The 15,905-nt window shown below is 44.6% G+C and overlaps 1 protein-coding gene across 1 annotated transcript; it reads right to left on the bottom strand.

The window, feature by feature from the left end:
- Positions 1-3,509: 3,509 nt before the first annotated feature.
- f8 (coagulation factor VIII, procoagulant component) lies at positions 3,510-15,507 on the bottom strand. Its single transcript, XM_067248108.1, has 27 exons — positions 15,362-15,507; positions 15,089-15,189; positions 14,756-14,878; positions 14,247-14,459; positions 13,612-13,794; positions 13,280-13,383; positions 13,020-13,140; positions 12,527-12,779; positions 12,152-12,311; positions 11,928-12,015; positions 11,553-11,770; positions 11,204-11,354; positions 10,815-11,024; positions 10,047-10,580; positions 9,218-9,665; positions 8,682-8,847; positions 8,184-8,387; positions 7,814-8,042; positions 6,963-7,145; positions 6,718-6,834; positions 6,547-6,618; positions 6,364-6,449; positions 6,075-6,236; positions 5,599-5,743; positions 5,205-5,356; positions 4,078-4,260; positions 3,510-3,804 (listed from the first exon to the last, which is right to left on the bottom strand). The coding sequence occupies exons 1-27, from the start codon at positions 15,505-15,507 to the stop codon at positions 3,649-3,651; spliced, it is 4,908 nt and encodes a 1,635-aa protein (XP_067104209.1). The 3' UTR covers positions 3,510-3,648.
- Positions 15,508-15,905: the final 398 nt, after the last annotated feature.

Below are 15,905 nucleotides of genomic sequence, written 5' to 3'. Positions count from 1 at the left end.
ACTCCCTGAGTTTACCCTATCCTCTGTTTCCTCCTCACCTCTCACCATTTCTGTCTTTGACAAACTACCCATGATCTGTCCTCGAGCCTCATTAGGACGGCAGTCTAACGACCGAGCCAGAGGTCATAGGTTATGCAGATCATCTCTGTGCTGTTCAAATACTTCACCTCAAATACTTAGCTCCTCTTCTGATCTCTGGGCTGCTCAACCTCAAACTGAGGTTGCGCCCGCCCTCGGCATCATTGGTGATACCTAATGCTAAGATAGAGAAAAGCAAGCGCTGTGTTCTTTAATGAAGCCAGTCAGAGGAACACAATTCTCTGAAAGGATCCTTTTTATGGCACTTAATTTTATGCCTTTTTTGGGGGGAGATTATGTTAGTATTTGGTTCTGTTGACATTTCATAACAGGATTGACAAAGATAGCAATTAAGCAGATAAAATTGTTTAAATGTTAATAATTAAGAGAAGTTCTCTGGGAGACAGATGAGTGTGTTTGAGGTTAGTAGGTTTGTTTAACTAGCCAAAGTCCTGTTCTCTATGCAGTGGTCCCAGTGACCCTTCACATACCCTATAAAGGGGCCAAACACTTAATTGTAAACACATTATTGTGCGTCAGTTAATTTAGCAGATTTTTACGTGATTAAGGATTCACTCCTATGATGGAGCCTGTTCAAAACAGTAACTTCTTGGGTGCCCTGGGTGCCATTACATGACAGCTTATTGCTGCCTGCTCATTGAATTCAGTCTATAATGAAAATATACAAAGTTTATATTTAGGGGTTTAAGATTAAGATTGCAGTCATATAGCATGGAAACCAAGTAACAACTGAAGATGTTTTCAGTTGTGTTCTTTCTGTTGTTGTGCTGTAAGTAAATGTATGTGTGAGGAGGGTAGATTGAGGGCCCAAGGAGATATGATGCAAAAAATTCTACAATCCGATACTTTATGTAAGTCCAAACCATGTCTATTTGCTGGGACAGAAAATGAATCAGAAATCAACATTTACAGTAGCAAAATGTTCATAGTGCCCTTTATTGAATCCTTATTTATAACATGTGTGTGTTGTCCCTCCAACTTAACTTATTCTATCCAAAAATCTCATTGCAAGTCTCATCCATGGTTCCAGATGACTTGATAAATGATTCTACAACATTCAGATTACAGATTGTCTCCAGATCAGTGTCATCACCAGGTTCTTTTAGTTATTTGACGTTCCCCTCTTTGTACCTCTCATCCACAATATAATTAATATTTCTACTGTCATTTTGTCATTCTCCTGTCTTCACCCACTACAACTGTCAACCTCTCTTTCTCAGAACCTTAATATTTAGTAGTATTTTTTTTTTTTTTTAAGAAAAGCAATTAGTGAAATTCACAAGACTTTAAATGAAGAGCTATGCTGCTAGATATGTCATTTTGTGTTTTAGTTTGGTGATTTAATGAAAATTGTAACAAAACAATAACATTGGACTTGTTTTTCATAATTAAACCTATTAGCCCATGTATGATAATATGATAAACAACTCTGTCTGAAATGTGTTTTATACTTTATGAAGACTGCTAATTTTACAGCTCTGAGTGAACACCATGTGCTTTAGCCTGACTGTTAAAGTCGGTGGAAATTAGACAGAGAATCTCTGTTTTAACATTATCATGTTAGTCACGTCATATACAGAACACTCTGTTTATCTTAGCCTCAAGAAACACACACACACACACTCAAACACACACAAACACACACACAGAACAGTAACAGAACAGTCTGTCTTTATGCCGCCCATGTGACTCTCATCGCCATAGGAACCATATGAAGGTGCATCAGAGCAAGACTATGCACTCTTTCCCCTCTCCTCAATTGACCCACGTCATTAGCCAATGGAACACCAGCGAGTGAGCATTGCTCTCTACAATGCTGTAGAAACGCCATAAAGTAATGTTAGCATTTATAATGCTAGCCATTACACTACCATACTGGTACTCTCCACCGTCTGTTTTTGGGGGAAATGCAGGTGGATGAAGGAGCCACGGGATGAATAGAGGGGTATGTGGGTGTGCAAAAGAATGGGCAAGAAACAAGGAGGGATAAATATGGAAAGAAACATGGATGGATGAAAGGTTAAATGGAGAATGTATGTGGTTTGAAGATCCGTCCATAGACTTTGGTGTAATAACATTGGCTCACCAGTAGAGTGTGGTGTCTCCCAGTTAAACATAGTTGGACGCCAATGTCTTCATGAGTTGGTACAACTCAGGGGTGTTTCTAGGATTCAAAGAAAGGGGAGTGCCATGTTTGCGCAAGTAGCTTGCCGCAAAAAATGTGGGGTCCATTTGGGGCCGCGGATATCCATTGTTTTTAGACAGTTCAATCAGAAAGTGTGATTTTGCTCTGTAGTAAAAAACAAAAAACAGTCCGTTTTAACAGCAAATAATGGCAAATTATTTAGGGGGGCTGAAGAACATTTTAGGGGGGCGTTAGCCATTCTTCTTACTTTGACAAGTTATAACAGAATTATAAAGATGAGTCAGGGGCGTTGTTAGGCCTTAAATGGCTTTTCTATTGTTTCTAGTTATAAGTGTTTCCATGATCATTGGGAATTTCTAATAAATCGAACTTGACCAGCCAGGTTTCGTCCTATGATTCTCTTCCTGCGCTGATGTTTTTACTTTTGAAATGCCAGATATAGTGTTACATGTTATGCCATTATCCTGTCTCTACCAACGCTTGTTCACCTCAGTCTGTCCCCTCACATACACACACACAGACACACACCGCTGTGCGAAAAGCTCCTCTTTTACAGCCTGATAACAAACTACTTCTTTATACAACAACAGAGCGAGATTTTCCCCACCCCGTACCCTTTTCATTCTTCATTCTGTGCCCAACACACATCCTTCATGTCCTCTTTCGCACAAACAATCTTTTCTTACAAACGCTCACCTTTTCCACTCCTAGACAAAAACAAAATACACACGTTCTGTGCTTTGCTTGGCCTTCTCTTCCATCCTACCTAACTTTCCCCCTTAGTTAATCTTCTGCAGATAGCTACATTTGAAGCACGCATCTCATTCATATCGTAACACTGTATTTTTACTTAAATTGAAACAATGGAAGAATTCATCACCGGTTCTGCTGCTGCGACTGGCAGTGAAGCAAGAACACAGAAGAAGGTCCAGGGTGCTACCCAGCCGGTGTTCCCTATCAGAGAACAACATGAGCAAAGAACAACATGGCATCACTGCCAGTATCCCCTCTCGACTGGAGAAACGGAGGAAGCCATAAACCAAGAGAGGTCTGCGTTCTATCCATTGCCAGTCAGCACGATTAAGAACATGACAGGAAGTCTGTATGCGTGACTGTGTGGTCAAGTACACAATAAATCTGACACATTTACCACACAAGAAATATTCTGATAATATTCTAAATTTCTTAGGTTTGTATTGAAGGTTAGGAATATATGAGCTATTTTAGCCCAAAAAAGAGAAAAATAAAGACTATGACTGTTTGATTTTAATAATACAATATTGCCCTAATGCCCTGACAACAGAAACAACCATTTACAATAAAGAAGTCTCAGCGCGGAGCTGCACACCCAGCCCCTAGCAGCTCCGTGACAGGGGCCTCGGCTTGTTTCTTTGCTGTGTTTCTCAGAGGCGCTGCTGGGTGTCACAGCCTAGGAACTCCAGACGGAGGGCGATATGGTTGACCCAGCCACGGGGGAGAATGCGGATGTAGCGGCCGAACAGTGGAGGGACAAACATGGTCAGCACCTCCTCGTCAGGCTCGCTGTTACCACTGAAGACCTGGAAAGGTCAGGGGTCATGGTCAAAAACAATCAATTTCAACCCCTATGTTACACCTTGTAGCTACAGTTTTTTTTGCTTATAGACACTTTTTTGTGTATATTAAATCAATGTAAATAAGGTAGAGAATAAGTATATGATGTGAGTATTGTGTATGGAATTACATTATGTGTATGTTAACACTGAAGTACCATCCCTGAAAATGTATAGAGAGGAGCTTTAATGCAATGATCTCCTCTTCTGTTTCTATTGGCCTGATAGTGTGAGCTTTACCTTTTCTCTCTGGGAGTTGTCATCCAACACACTGAACCAGGTGTGGCCGTTGTCGCTCACCGACACCGAGAACTCCGTCACCATCATCTGGGTGAGCAAAGACCTTGCCCCCTGGGTCACGACTCCGGTGAGACGTTTGACCTTCAGGAAGTCCACTTGCAGCCACTCATGAGGGTTGTTGTTCTAGAGAGGAAGAGAGGGAGGGAAAGGGAAGGATATAAGGAGGGAGAGGCAAGAGGAATGAAGAGGTGGAGAGAGATAGAGGGAGATAGAGAGGAAAAAAGGATGAGAAGGATGAGAGGAATTAAAGGACAAAATAGGAGGAGGGAGTGTTGGTCAGAGGGTGGAAGGGAGATTGTGATGTAGGGAGAGGTATTGAAGAGAATGCAGGGTTTGGGATGAGAAAATGTGGTAAAATGGATTGAGGAATCGAAAGAATATGGAGCAAAGTTGGAAGACAATTAAAAAACGAGTAAAAGTCACTGGCACCAAATCAAGTACAACTCTCAGTTTCTTACACAATCATTTTAATGATCCAAACTACATTTCTACAGGTCCTGTGGCTGTTTATCTCTTACTGGCAATCGCAAGAGTTTCCTAGCATTCTGACCTTTAAAGTCGACACCCGTAAGTAGTTTAGTGATGAGGCCTCACACCTCCTTAAAAACAGCTCAAACAGGAAGGTGGCAAGAGTGATAAGGAGGGGGAACAATGGTGTTAGTGTGAGTGTGTATGTGAAGGCTTGTGAGAGAGACAGAGAGAGAGAGACCACAAGATGGAAAACTAGCAGTGCAAGAGACGAGGAGATGGCAAGGGGTTTGAGTCCTCAGATATGCACGCTGTGTGTTATTTTTGTGCTGGTGTAACGGTTTGTGTGTCACAGTGTGTGTACAGAAAAGAGTCAAGAGTACAGAACGTGAAGAGCTCAACTGGAAGAAAATCTTCAACGTGCAAATGTAAAAATACACTGCATATGTGTGGGGAGACTATACTTAAGCGTATAGAACGTCTACACTGTAAGATGCACAGTATATGTGTGAGTTTGTTCATTGATCAATTCATATAGGTGATGTTGGAGAAGGCTTGTCAGAGTGCTTAGTGAGTGTGTCCTGAGTGTGTGTGTGTACCTTGGGTCTCCAGGCATTGGCGCTGCCCTCCTGGTGCAGACGGGCAAGGAAAGGATGCCAGGAGTGCCTCCAGGTGTTTAGGAAGGAAGAGGCGCTAAAGCTGCTGTCTGGAACCAGCTGCCCTCTCTGCAGACCCAGTGGGAAAGAACAGCCTGTGATGGACAGAGACACACACAACACAAACACACACACGTACACACACACACACACACACACACACACACACACACACACGCACACACATGTACAAGCACACACACAATGTTCTGTCAAGGAAATGCAACAAACCTCACAATACAAGTCTACTATTTGATAATTCTATAGTTAAGTTAACTTGATATTTGGTGCGATATTTAGAATGAGTCATATCAAGGCTTGAATCCCAGTGATTTACTGTTGAGATCACAGCCGAGCAGCTCCAGCCTAAGGGCAGGGTTTCTCTGGATTGTGTATGGCTGTATTCGGATGTAGCGTCCCACGATTGGAGGACTGAGACGGTTCTCCTTAACTTTGGAGCCATCAATGTTCCCGTTGAAGATCTGAAAACCAAAAGTTGCCAAGTATTGGGAGAGTCAGGTGGCTGAGCAGTTAGGGAATTGGGCTAGTAATCTGAAGGTTGCCAGTTCGATTCCCCGCCGTGCCAAAACAAAGTTGTGTCCTTGGGCAAGGCACTTCACCTTACTTGCCTCGGGGGAATGTCCCTGTACTTACTGTAAGTCGCTCTGGATAAGAGCGTCTGCTAAATGACTAAATGTAAATGTATTGACGGTGGCTCTGTAAAGTTTAACTACACATGCTGGCCTGGGAGAAGCCCCACATTTCTACTGGGGTTAGTCTGTTCTTTGATCTCATCTAAGATGAAGGACATACATATCTGTGTGTGGTGCTGTTCCCTCTATAGGTGGTCCAGGTCTCCAGATCCAGACTGTAGGAGATGATGAAGTACATGATGAAGTAATCTTTGAGGCCTAGAGAGGTTCTGGCTCCCTGGGTCTGCAGCCCGTGGACCAAGGTGGGTCTCTGGAGGTCCACCTGGTGAGGGAGGTGGTGGGGGTGTTTTTTATTTTTTATGTGGTCTTGCAAATTGTCACTTTAAGATTTAATGAGAAAAATTCATAGAAGGCAGAGAAAAATAAAATAAACTGATTTTCAAAGGTACCTGTATCCAGGACTCCTTGTTTCTGCCCATCCAAGCGTTTACTCTTCCTGACAGCTCCAGTCTGGCCAGACTCGGCTCCCAGTTATCTGCATAGAACACCCTCGATCAATCCATGCACTGTGTACAATATGGATCTATGATCACATCCATAGATATCTAATTAGGTGGGTGGATTAGTTTTACCTATGTAATCTGATGCTGTGATCTGAGAATCCTCGATTCTTCCCGACCTTAACCCCAGGGGTTGGGCACATTCTGCAAGACATAGTTTCCATTCTCTCATTTCAAGCCCTCCTAACATGGTCAGTATTGACTACATTTTTTCCTGGGGAGCTAATTCTAAAGGGTACATACGTGGGTCGTAGACCAGAAGCTTTGCTCTCATGCCAGCCAGCTGGTGGTCCCCCACAGTACACTCCACCAGCCAGGTGCCCACGGTGCCCGGCCTCATCTCTACTGTGCCAAACACACCTGTGGAGAAGGGTCATTTTTGGAGAAAGAAATGGCGTACTGTATGACTGTATTTTGTTCAAGATTGCAACTTGAGAGGAATTGTCTGTTAATTAAAATAGAAAATATGTGGTTGTTTTAATGTTTACCGGGGTAAAGATTGTAGATGCCCTTGCGGTGCTCCTTCTTCTTGTGCAGGCTGAAGGGTAGGCCATGGAACTGCACGGCGTGGTACTCCCCATCACCCCCAACATTCAGCAGGTGCCACCTGGCTGGTTGGTGCTGGGCAACCAGCAAACCAGGAAGTGTCTCCGCCACATAGCCATTAATCGCTGTGGCAAAAGATAATAAGCAAATTGACACTAACCAGTACTCATCCCAAGTTCCACAGTAAGTGGTGGTACTAGTTAAAGCAATGAAATATGTGTGGCGGCCTGCGGAAACCCTTCACATGGTGAAAATTTGACTTTCTGGGTATTATACATATTTGGAAACTACAAACTCTCCTGAATACAAATCTGACACAACTGAAGTTACATCCTTTTAAAGTTGACCTGTGTCAAAAAGTGATAAGGGAGAAAACTGCATTCAAAGATTCCACTCCGTTTCATAATTAGATTTGACATGGCTTGAAAATCTTGCTAGTTAATGTCCAAAAACCGTTGAAATTAATTGTTTTTCATAAGTAATCATATACTTTTTGTACATTACAACGACGTTTAGGGTCTTAACTATACAAAACATCAAAAATCTCAACTTTGACAGAAAACGATTTTCGATCTTTTATGGCTTATAGCCAACAATGAGCGGCCGCGACATCCGACGGGTTTCACCAGGCCGCCACACATATTGGCAAATCAAGCAAGGGCTACATAAAATAAGACACACTTATAACTTGGCTAATCCCTGATAAAAGCCCAGAAAACTATTTTTGTGGTATGGTTGACAAAAAACTCATCCTCATGTTGTAGCAGTAGTCGTTTATGTCAGCAGTCTCTACCTGCAAACTTGTTGCTGCTCTGGTACCAGGTATCTTCAGGCCGGGCATGGCAGGGCGGGGTACAGTACTGCTGCAGGTTCTCCTCCTTGTACCAGCTCTGGGTCTCGTCAAAGGTGTGGAAGAGCAGGGAGTACTCCTGGAGGTCTGGCTGCAGTCTGAGGGCAGTGTCCAGGGTATCAGGCTTACAGACAACCAGAGGACCTATCAGACCTGAGTGTAGATCTTTCTCCTGGGAGGAATGACAAACTGTATGTTACAAGGATATAAACAAACACACGTTCACATTCCACACACATACCCACATTCCACACACAATATCTCGCTGAGCAAAAAAAAAGTATTTAAGACATAAGAGTTTAGTCTGACTTGCCTTGTCGACTGTGGAGTAGTAGGCCCCTGCCTTGCAGTCAAATTCGGAGGCGGTGGGGCCCTGGGTCCTAGAGACCCTCCAGGTGTACACGCGCACCTCCCCCGGCGGAACAGGTTCCCCCGCCAGACTACCCTCCTGGCTCCGGTCATAAACCCCATGGAGATGCAGTGAGTAGGGCCTAGATGCCATGTTCTTGAATTTCACCTATTGCAGGGTAGTTCATGCGGTTAATGGAATTTTGTAAGAGGTTATAACAAAACAACATCAATGAAGCAATTCCATTTTCAAAATTTAGATCTGCATAGCATTTATAGGAATAAGGAACAGGCCACCAAATGATAGGGAGTTTACACTTCATTCGTTGATTTTGAGAAAGTAGTCTTAACAAGAAGACCAGCAGGCATTTTCTCCTATTCAGTCACAGTTTTCTGATGTCCACTTCCTACCAACATTCCTGTAAAACGTCTTGTCTGGTGATGTGATTGGATGCTGACTCACGGTCAGGAGGTCGTTGACCTCGACTCGGATCAAGGGTCCCAGGATGCCCAGGTGTTCCTGAAGCTCTCCGCGGGTCACCTGGTGCTGGAAGTCGTTGTCTTTGTAACCTCGAAACACCACCTTCTTATACTGTGGAAGAAACTTCCTCATCCCTCGACGTATCTCTCTGAGGAAACGAGGAAGAAGAAGGAAGATGAGAGGACGTTACGTTGTTAAGTTGTTAAATTGTTACGTTCAAAGTTGCTGTCTGAAGAAGAAAACCTCAGTTACTTCATTCAAATTCAGAATATAACTCTTACTGTAAAATAGGTACATATGTAAGTATGTTTCTTTCTATGTATGTTTTACTATGATGTAAGGTTTAATATGTAATCTAAATAATAACTATAATAACTATATTGTACTGAAATCTTAATTCATGCCTGCATTTGCATATCTTCATGGTGTTTAGGGGAGGAGTATTAGACAGGAAATAAAAAATAAAGGTTATTCTTTTAATTCTTAAATGCACTATATTTTAGGGACATCAAGCCTACTCAGGTGTGATGAGCTGAGGAGGGGTTCTGATCCCATAGTCCCAGGTGATCTCCTGAGCAGCAATATAGTAGCTTGGGTTACGCCCTCCTGAGGATCGGACATCTGGCTGTTCTGAATCCCATCCCTCTGATGTGGCGTTCACCGTGTCATGGTAGTCATCGTACTCCAAGGACAGCTCCAGCCCAGAGGCAGCTGTGTCGTTGGCCGAGATGTTGGCGTGATCGAGGTCACGATCTAGTAGCGTTTGTTCTGGATTAGACTGAATATGGTTTTGGGTTTCCAGGTACTGGTCGAAACCTTCATCACTCCATCCTTCTGTGAGTTGATTTAATGGATCTGTGGGATCTATTGGATCGCAGTCTTCCAGGATATTGTTATTCTCCTGCATCTCGGCCCTATCAGTTGGCCGTATGGTTCTTTTGTCTCCCAGCCCCCCACCAATATGTCCTACCCCTTTGGTCTCAGTCCCAAATTCACTCCCCTTTTCCTCTGCCTCAAGAACTACCTTTCCCCCTGCCTCTACCTCAAGCTTTACTCCCTCCACTCCACCCTCACCTCCCTCCACTCCACCCTCACCTCCCTCCACTCCACCCTCACCTCCTTCCGCTCCACCCTCACCTCCCTCCACTCCACCCTCACCTCCCTCCACTCCACCCTCACCTCCCTCCACTCCACCCTCACCTCCTTCTGCTCCACCCTCACCTCCCTCCACTCCACCCTCACCTCCCTCCACTCCACCCTCACCTCCCTCCACTCCACCCTCACCTCCTTCCGCTCCACCCTCACCTCCCTCCACTCCACCCTCACCTCCCTCCACTCCACCCTCACCTCCCTCCACTCCACCCTCACCTCCTTCTGCTCCACCCTCTCCTTCTCTCTCGGCAGCCTGGCGCCTCAGTCGCCTGTTCCCTGGACCTGAGTCTCTGCCCTGGGGTGCCAGGGCTGCTGTCCTCCCACCGTCTCTGTCCAATTCTGCCAAGACTTCCAGAGGAATCTGGTTCGCCTCGTCTTCCTCTGATGGAGGCATAGTCACATACTTGACCTCACACTCCAACTTTTCCTCACTTGTCTCCCTAGTGATATCGTTGGCAGCATCGCCAGTGGTGTTTCCTGTCTGGGAAGATGTGGAGTTTTGGGCGGGGGTGGGTTTCTTGCAAACTCTGACTGCCACAGTGCGGTTGCGACGTTGGCCTTGTAGCCCCCTGGGTAATATTGTGTCCAGGTAGTCAGAAAGGTCATAGTTGTCGTCTGTTTCCTCATTCTCTGCCAATGGGATGTCTCCCTGGCAGGACCGCACCGTGTAGCGCACGTTCATGCCACGACTCTTTAGGCTGCTATCAAAGGCACTGATTTCCCACTCACCTGAGGAGGAAAAAACACTGACCTGTCACCATACAGGAAAATGACCATCTAGTCCTTCCTGCAAATTTATGTGAAAACTTTGGGTGCACTTGATTACGGTTACAGACAAAAAAAAAACACAGTAAAACTGTCTTTTAAAAACAATGTAATAGAGCTAAACTGAGGTAAATCCAACACACCAAAAGTTAAATCAAATACTTAATAGTTTTGTTTATTGTTTTTCTCAGATCTTACCACTTAACTCGGACTCGACAGGAACCATTTCCCCTGACATGGGGAACAGTGTAAGGACGGACTCATACACCTGATCTCGCTGGAAGAGGTTTCCTGTGAAGTAGACAGACAAGAAGCGGCTCTGCGTCCCAACGTTGGCCACATGCCAGTAGGTCACGTCATTCTTGCACATCAGGAACTGGCGCCCGCTGAACATGATGCCATTCACACCTAGAACGTACCACATATGTACACACACATACACACACACACAGTTGCTGAAACTGATGTGACACATCACGTCTCCAAAAAAACAATTATGAGGCAAGCATACATTAAGTAATTGCTGAATTCCCCAGAAGGCCAGTCTACCCTTTCTTCCTGTCACCATAAGCCCTCACTGTACGTACTGTAAATGACGTTGGCGTTGTAGGAGTCTGGGTCTGAGGGGTTGACCATGTTAGGGGCCTGACTGTACTTCTGGATGTTCTCATTTGCATACCAGCTTCTGTTCTCATCAAACACTCCAAACATCAGACTCTCATCTCTGTCTGGGCCCACCTAAAGAGAAACACATTCATCCTGGATGAATTAGAACTGTTTCAGAATGCATTCATGAATAATGAATGATTTAGATTAAGTGAAAGAATTTAAATAATATAATAATTACAAATGCTTATTCTTTATTATGAGGACTACAGTTTCTGGTCTGATTCAACTAATTTAGCCACTTTTGAATTTGGGCCCGGACTTTCTCACCAGTTTTCCATTACGGTCGATGGCCTGGTGTTTGCAGATGAGGATGGGCCCAACCAGGCCGGAGGCCAGGTCCCTCTCCGGGTCCACGGTGCTCTGGTACAGCCTGGTCAGACACTGAGGGTCCCCCTCCAGGGGGCCGTCCTCGGAGGTCAGCCTCCACAGGTAGCCAAACGTGCCATTGGGGGGCACCGGCATGGAGCGCAGGTCTCTCTCAGCCACTGCATACAGAGGAAGACACCCAGCCAACATAAAGATAAGCAGCCAGGAACACACGTTTACCAGAGGGTAAGACATCAGACCATTCAAAAACAGCCAACATTTTATTTGATATACAGGCAGGGTTGGGGTGAAGGAGTAGTGATGATGACATCTTACCATTATCTGTCCTTATCAGTGGATAGATCCCGGTGAGGCCATTTGGGTACATGTTAAAAGGCCGACTTGCCAGGTTTTTGAAAATAATCTATAAACGTAGTTAGAACAGGATTTAGAAAATGTCTGTCAAATTTGTACACTACCCAACAACAAAACATAAATATATGCTATTAAATATAATATATAAACTACAAATTTCAATCAGACGTTGTTATTCACTCAACCTGGAACTGGTCATTAATCTCTCCTTTGAGAAGAGGTCCCAGCAGTCTCTGAGACGAGCTCTTCTTCGTCGTGAACCTGATGTCTGTGTACTCCACGTATACCACCTTCTTATACTGGTAGCCCCGGCGCTGGATCGGGAAGAACTCCGAAGACAGCAACCTGAGACAAGATGGAGGACGCCGTTAGGGTACAGTGATAATATAATCTCAAACCGATCTGGAATCTCTTGGTTGGCTTGAATCTGATTGAACTTTCCAGCAGTTCTCCCACTGAAATTCTTGACTTTCGTTCTCTATTGCTCTTTCTTCACATTTTTCTTTCACTCTTTGTTCCTCCTCCCTCTCTATCTCCCTCCCTCTCTCCCTTTCTCCTACTTGTCTCCGGGGCGTAGGTGAGGGGCATAGTCCCAGTTGACCTCCTCAGCAGCAATGAAGTGGACCCAGGTCTTGGACCGCCCCCGTCTGCTGGAGCGTCCCTCTGCTGTCGCCTTCCCCGGCTTCAGGACCAGCAAGGAGAAGAGCTCCTCCCCGTTGTAGTCATTGTTGGGATTGACCTGGCGCAGGTCAGGGGGTCGCACGGTCACAGGCTCAGGGCAGTCCTCCACTGTGAAGTGGGCGTTCATGCCCTCTGAGAGAAAGACACACACACACACACACAAACCAGACACCAACACCAGTCAGACTACCTTCCTTTTCAAATATCAAAACTAAATCCAAGTCCACATTCTGATCTGCCTTGAACACAAGCATACGCCATGTAATACCATGAAGAACCATGTCTTAACAACACACACACCAAACCTCACCTTTCCCCTTCAATCTTCACTGTACATGTGCTCTTGTCCTCAGCGATAGTGGTGGATCTTACCGTGGCGGTGGGCATGGATCTGACAGCTGATGAGGAAACGTCCTGCGGTGCTGGGCTTCATTTCTGCCGTGGTGAAGGTCATAGGGCTCATCTCCAAGGAGACCTTGCGATGGAACATTACCTGGATACCAAAGAATGCAACATCTTACAGCATCTGCAACTTAAGGAAGCTCGAGGATAAACCGATCGTGGCTTTTACATTAAACTACAGTAACTAATGGGAGATAGGCTTGTGGTTGTTCACACTGGACCTGGTGTACCTGCAGGGTGTGATCCTGGAACTGGATTGAGTGGATCTCTGGAGCGGTGCCCATTCCAATCAGATGCCAGGAAACATAATCACGACCCTGGCACATGGTCAGACCTACACACATAAACAAATTGTATGCACAACAATTTGGGGGTTTTATATTGCGTATCCAACCACTTGGATGCTTGAACAGATGCCTGTGATATCAACAGTGTCAACCATTATGATTTCATAAAAGTACAATTGAGAAAATAAAATGACTTCTTACAAAAAACTACTTACAAACTTAATTTTAATGGATATATATTTCAATTTGACTATAAATAACCTCTAACCCCTGACCTGGAAGAGTTGAGTCGACGTATCCGTTGATGGTGTGGTATAGTTTCCTGCTGCTAGACTTCTTGAATTTCTCTCTAAGTCTCCTCTCTCCGATCTCTCCATACCAGCTCTTGGTCTCGTCAAAAACTGCGAAGATCAAGATGAACTCTCTGCTCCTCCTGACTCCGTCTTTGGTGAAGGCACCTAGAGAATGAAAATTATCACACAGATATGTTATCAAAGTAATTGCTGGTGATACTGCTGTGTAATTGCCAAATGTATTTACCCCAGGTTTTGGGTGTTTAAAGTGGGAATCTCTGGTAGGGTCATTTACATGTACATGTTCATCCTGTTGAGTGCGTAGATTCACTTGATGGGAATAGATCCCGCTGTCTGCATAAAAGACTTTCCATGGTGTAAACTCTGATGAGTTCCTGACTAATAGCCTACACAGGTCCACAATTCTGGTATCTCAGAAATGTCTCAGTATTTCCTCTTTACCAGAAGCAATGTGTCACTGTCAGTTGGGCTGTGTACGTGTGTCTGAGCAAGCTCACAGGTTTCAGTAAGTGATTACAACGGATGAAATGTGTGTGTGTCATTGTGTGCGTTAGGCCTGCATGTATATCACAACAGCGAGAAGCCAGGACACTAACTTGATTTGCAGACAAGCAGAGCTCCGATGAGCCCCGAGTTGAAGTCTCGGACTGAGTCCACCTGGGATGAGTAGGAGTAGGTCAGGCAGTCTGGGTCGCTGCTGGTCGGCCCGTCTCGTGGACTGATGTCCCACACGTACTGGTAGTAGCCTCCAGGAGGGACAGCATCATCCTGCTTCTCCTGGCCCGCCGTGGAGTCATCGTACCCCGCACCTGGAGAAGCACCACAGGAACATGTGTTAACTCACTCACACACACACACTCCCACACACACACAAACACCCTGTTTCTAGTCAAAAGGATTAACTAGGTGCTTGGGTCTTCCAGTAAATGTAAGTCTATCTTAATACTTTAAGACCAGCCAGCATCTCCACACATACTGCACAATACCCTTCAGGTGCCAGTTTGTGGGGTTTACTAGTAGTAGTCTCAAGTGACCACCCTGGGGTGTTGTGAGAGTATATTGTTGATATAATCCAGACTGGAAGATTGAAGTTGCTGTACTTTACCTTCTGACTGCTTCCAATATGTGACCCCCACTGGGCTGATACTGTAGGGTTGGGATGCCAGGTTCTTAAAGTGGATCACCACCCTGTCACTGGCCTGGGCATGAATCACTGGACCCTGAATACCTGGAACACATACTCTGACACTTCAATTGTACTTATCTGTTTAAGTGTGTGTGTGTGTGTGTGTGTGTGTGTGTGTGTGTGTGTGTGTGTGTGTGTGAGTGGGGTAGTGCTGCGTGTGAGATAAGTTTAAAATGAAACCAAATATTCAATCGTAAAAAAAGATTACATGTAAATTCAAGATTCACGGAAATATCGTTAACACAAACACACCTGCCCATGTCGGCCTGGATTTAGGGACAGAGTAAGTGGCATCGGTGTATTCTCTATACACAGCTTTAATATATTTCTGCGGCGCATCCTTCGACCTTATCCTTCAAAACAAAACCAATAAAGTTATACAGTCAACGTCTATATTGTAACATTGGGACTTTAAAGTGTTACATTTAAAACGTAATATGTGGTAGGACATAGGTCGTACCGTTCCTAAATACATTTTGAAATTGAACAATGCATATATAGAAATACATAACACATTGAAGTCACCTTTCGCCTGACGCTGTATCAACAACGTCCAGATGAACGTAGTCCCATCCAATTTCAACGGCTGCTATGTAAAACTCGCGAATCACCGGTGATGAATCCGCTCCGCAGAGGAAGAAGAGTAGTGACAAAAGCGCAAAACGTCTCATCGCATGCCCACCTGTCCGATCGCACGCTAATCAAGAGGTTGGTCGGACGACAAAACACTCACTACCGCTATTCAAGGGGGAGGGTTATTTAAAGGGAAAGAGAGTACGGGCGTGGAAGGGTGTGTACTTGTATGACAGTTAATGTGTGTAAATAAACCAATGTGTGTGTGAGAGAGTAGGCTAATTGTGTGTGTGTGAAAGAGTGAGACACAATAACTTAACTCTTTGTCAAGATGAATCATGTTATAACGGTTTTACTTTTGAGCACATTCTATCTACATCATATTTATTTCTTCTTAATGGAATATGACGAAAAATCTGAAGTTGCAAAATTGAGTAGTTACTGTATGTGCCACATGCCATACCTACCTCAATTTATGCTATATAAACCAGGGGAC

This window comes from Osmerus mordax, chromosome 12 (assembly GCF_038355195.1).
Source record: "Osmerus mordax isolate fOsmMor3 chromosome 12, fOsmMor3.pri, whole genome shotgun sequence".
NCBI lineage: Eukaryota > Metazoa > Chordata > Actinopteri > Osmeriformes > Osmeridae > Osmerus > Osmerus mordax.
The sequence above is the reverse complement of the archived record's forward strand: the minus strand, read 5'-3'. Positions and strand labels throughout refer to the sequence as shown.

Excerpts from the sequence above, each read along its gene's own strand:
- f8 (XM_067248108.1), bottom strand. The coding sequence starts at position 15,507 with ATGAGACGTTTTGCGCTTTTGTCACTACTCTTCTTCCTCTGCGGAGCG. Across the intron at positions 11,025-11,203 it reads CAACGCCAACGTCATTTACA|GTGTGAATGGCATCATGTTC; the intron begins GTACGTACAGTG and ends GGTACGTTCTAG. Across the intron at positions 6,237-6,363 it reads ACAAGGAGTCCTGGATACAG|GTGGACCTCCAGAGACCCAC; the intron begins GTACCTTTGAAA and ends CTCCCTCACCAG.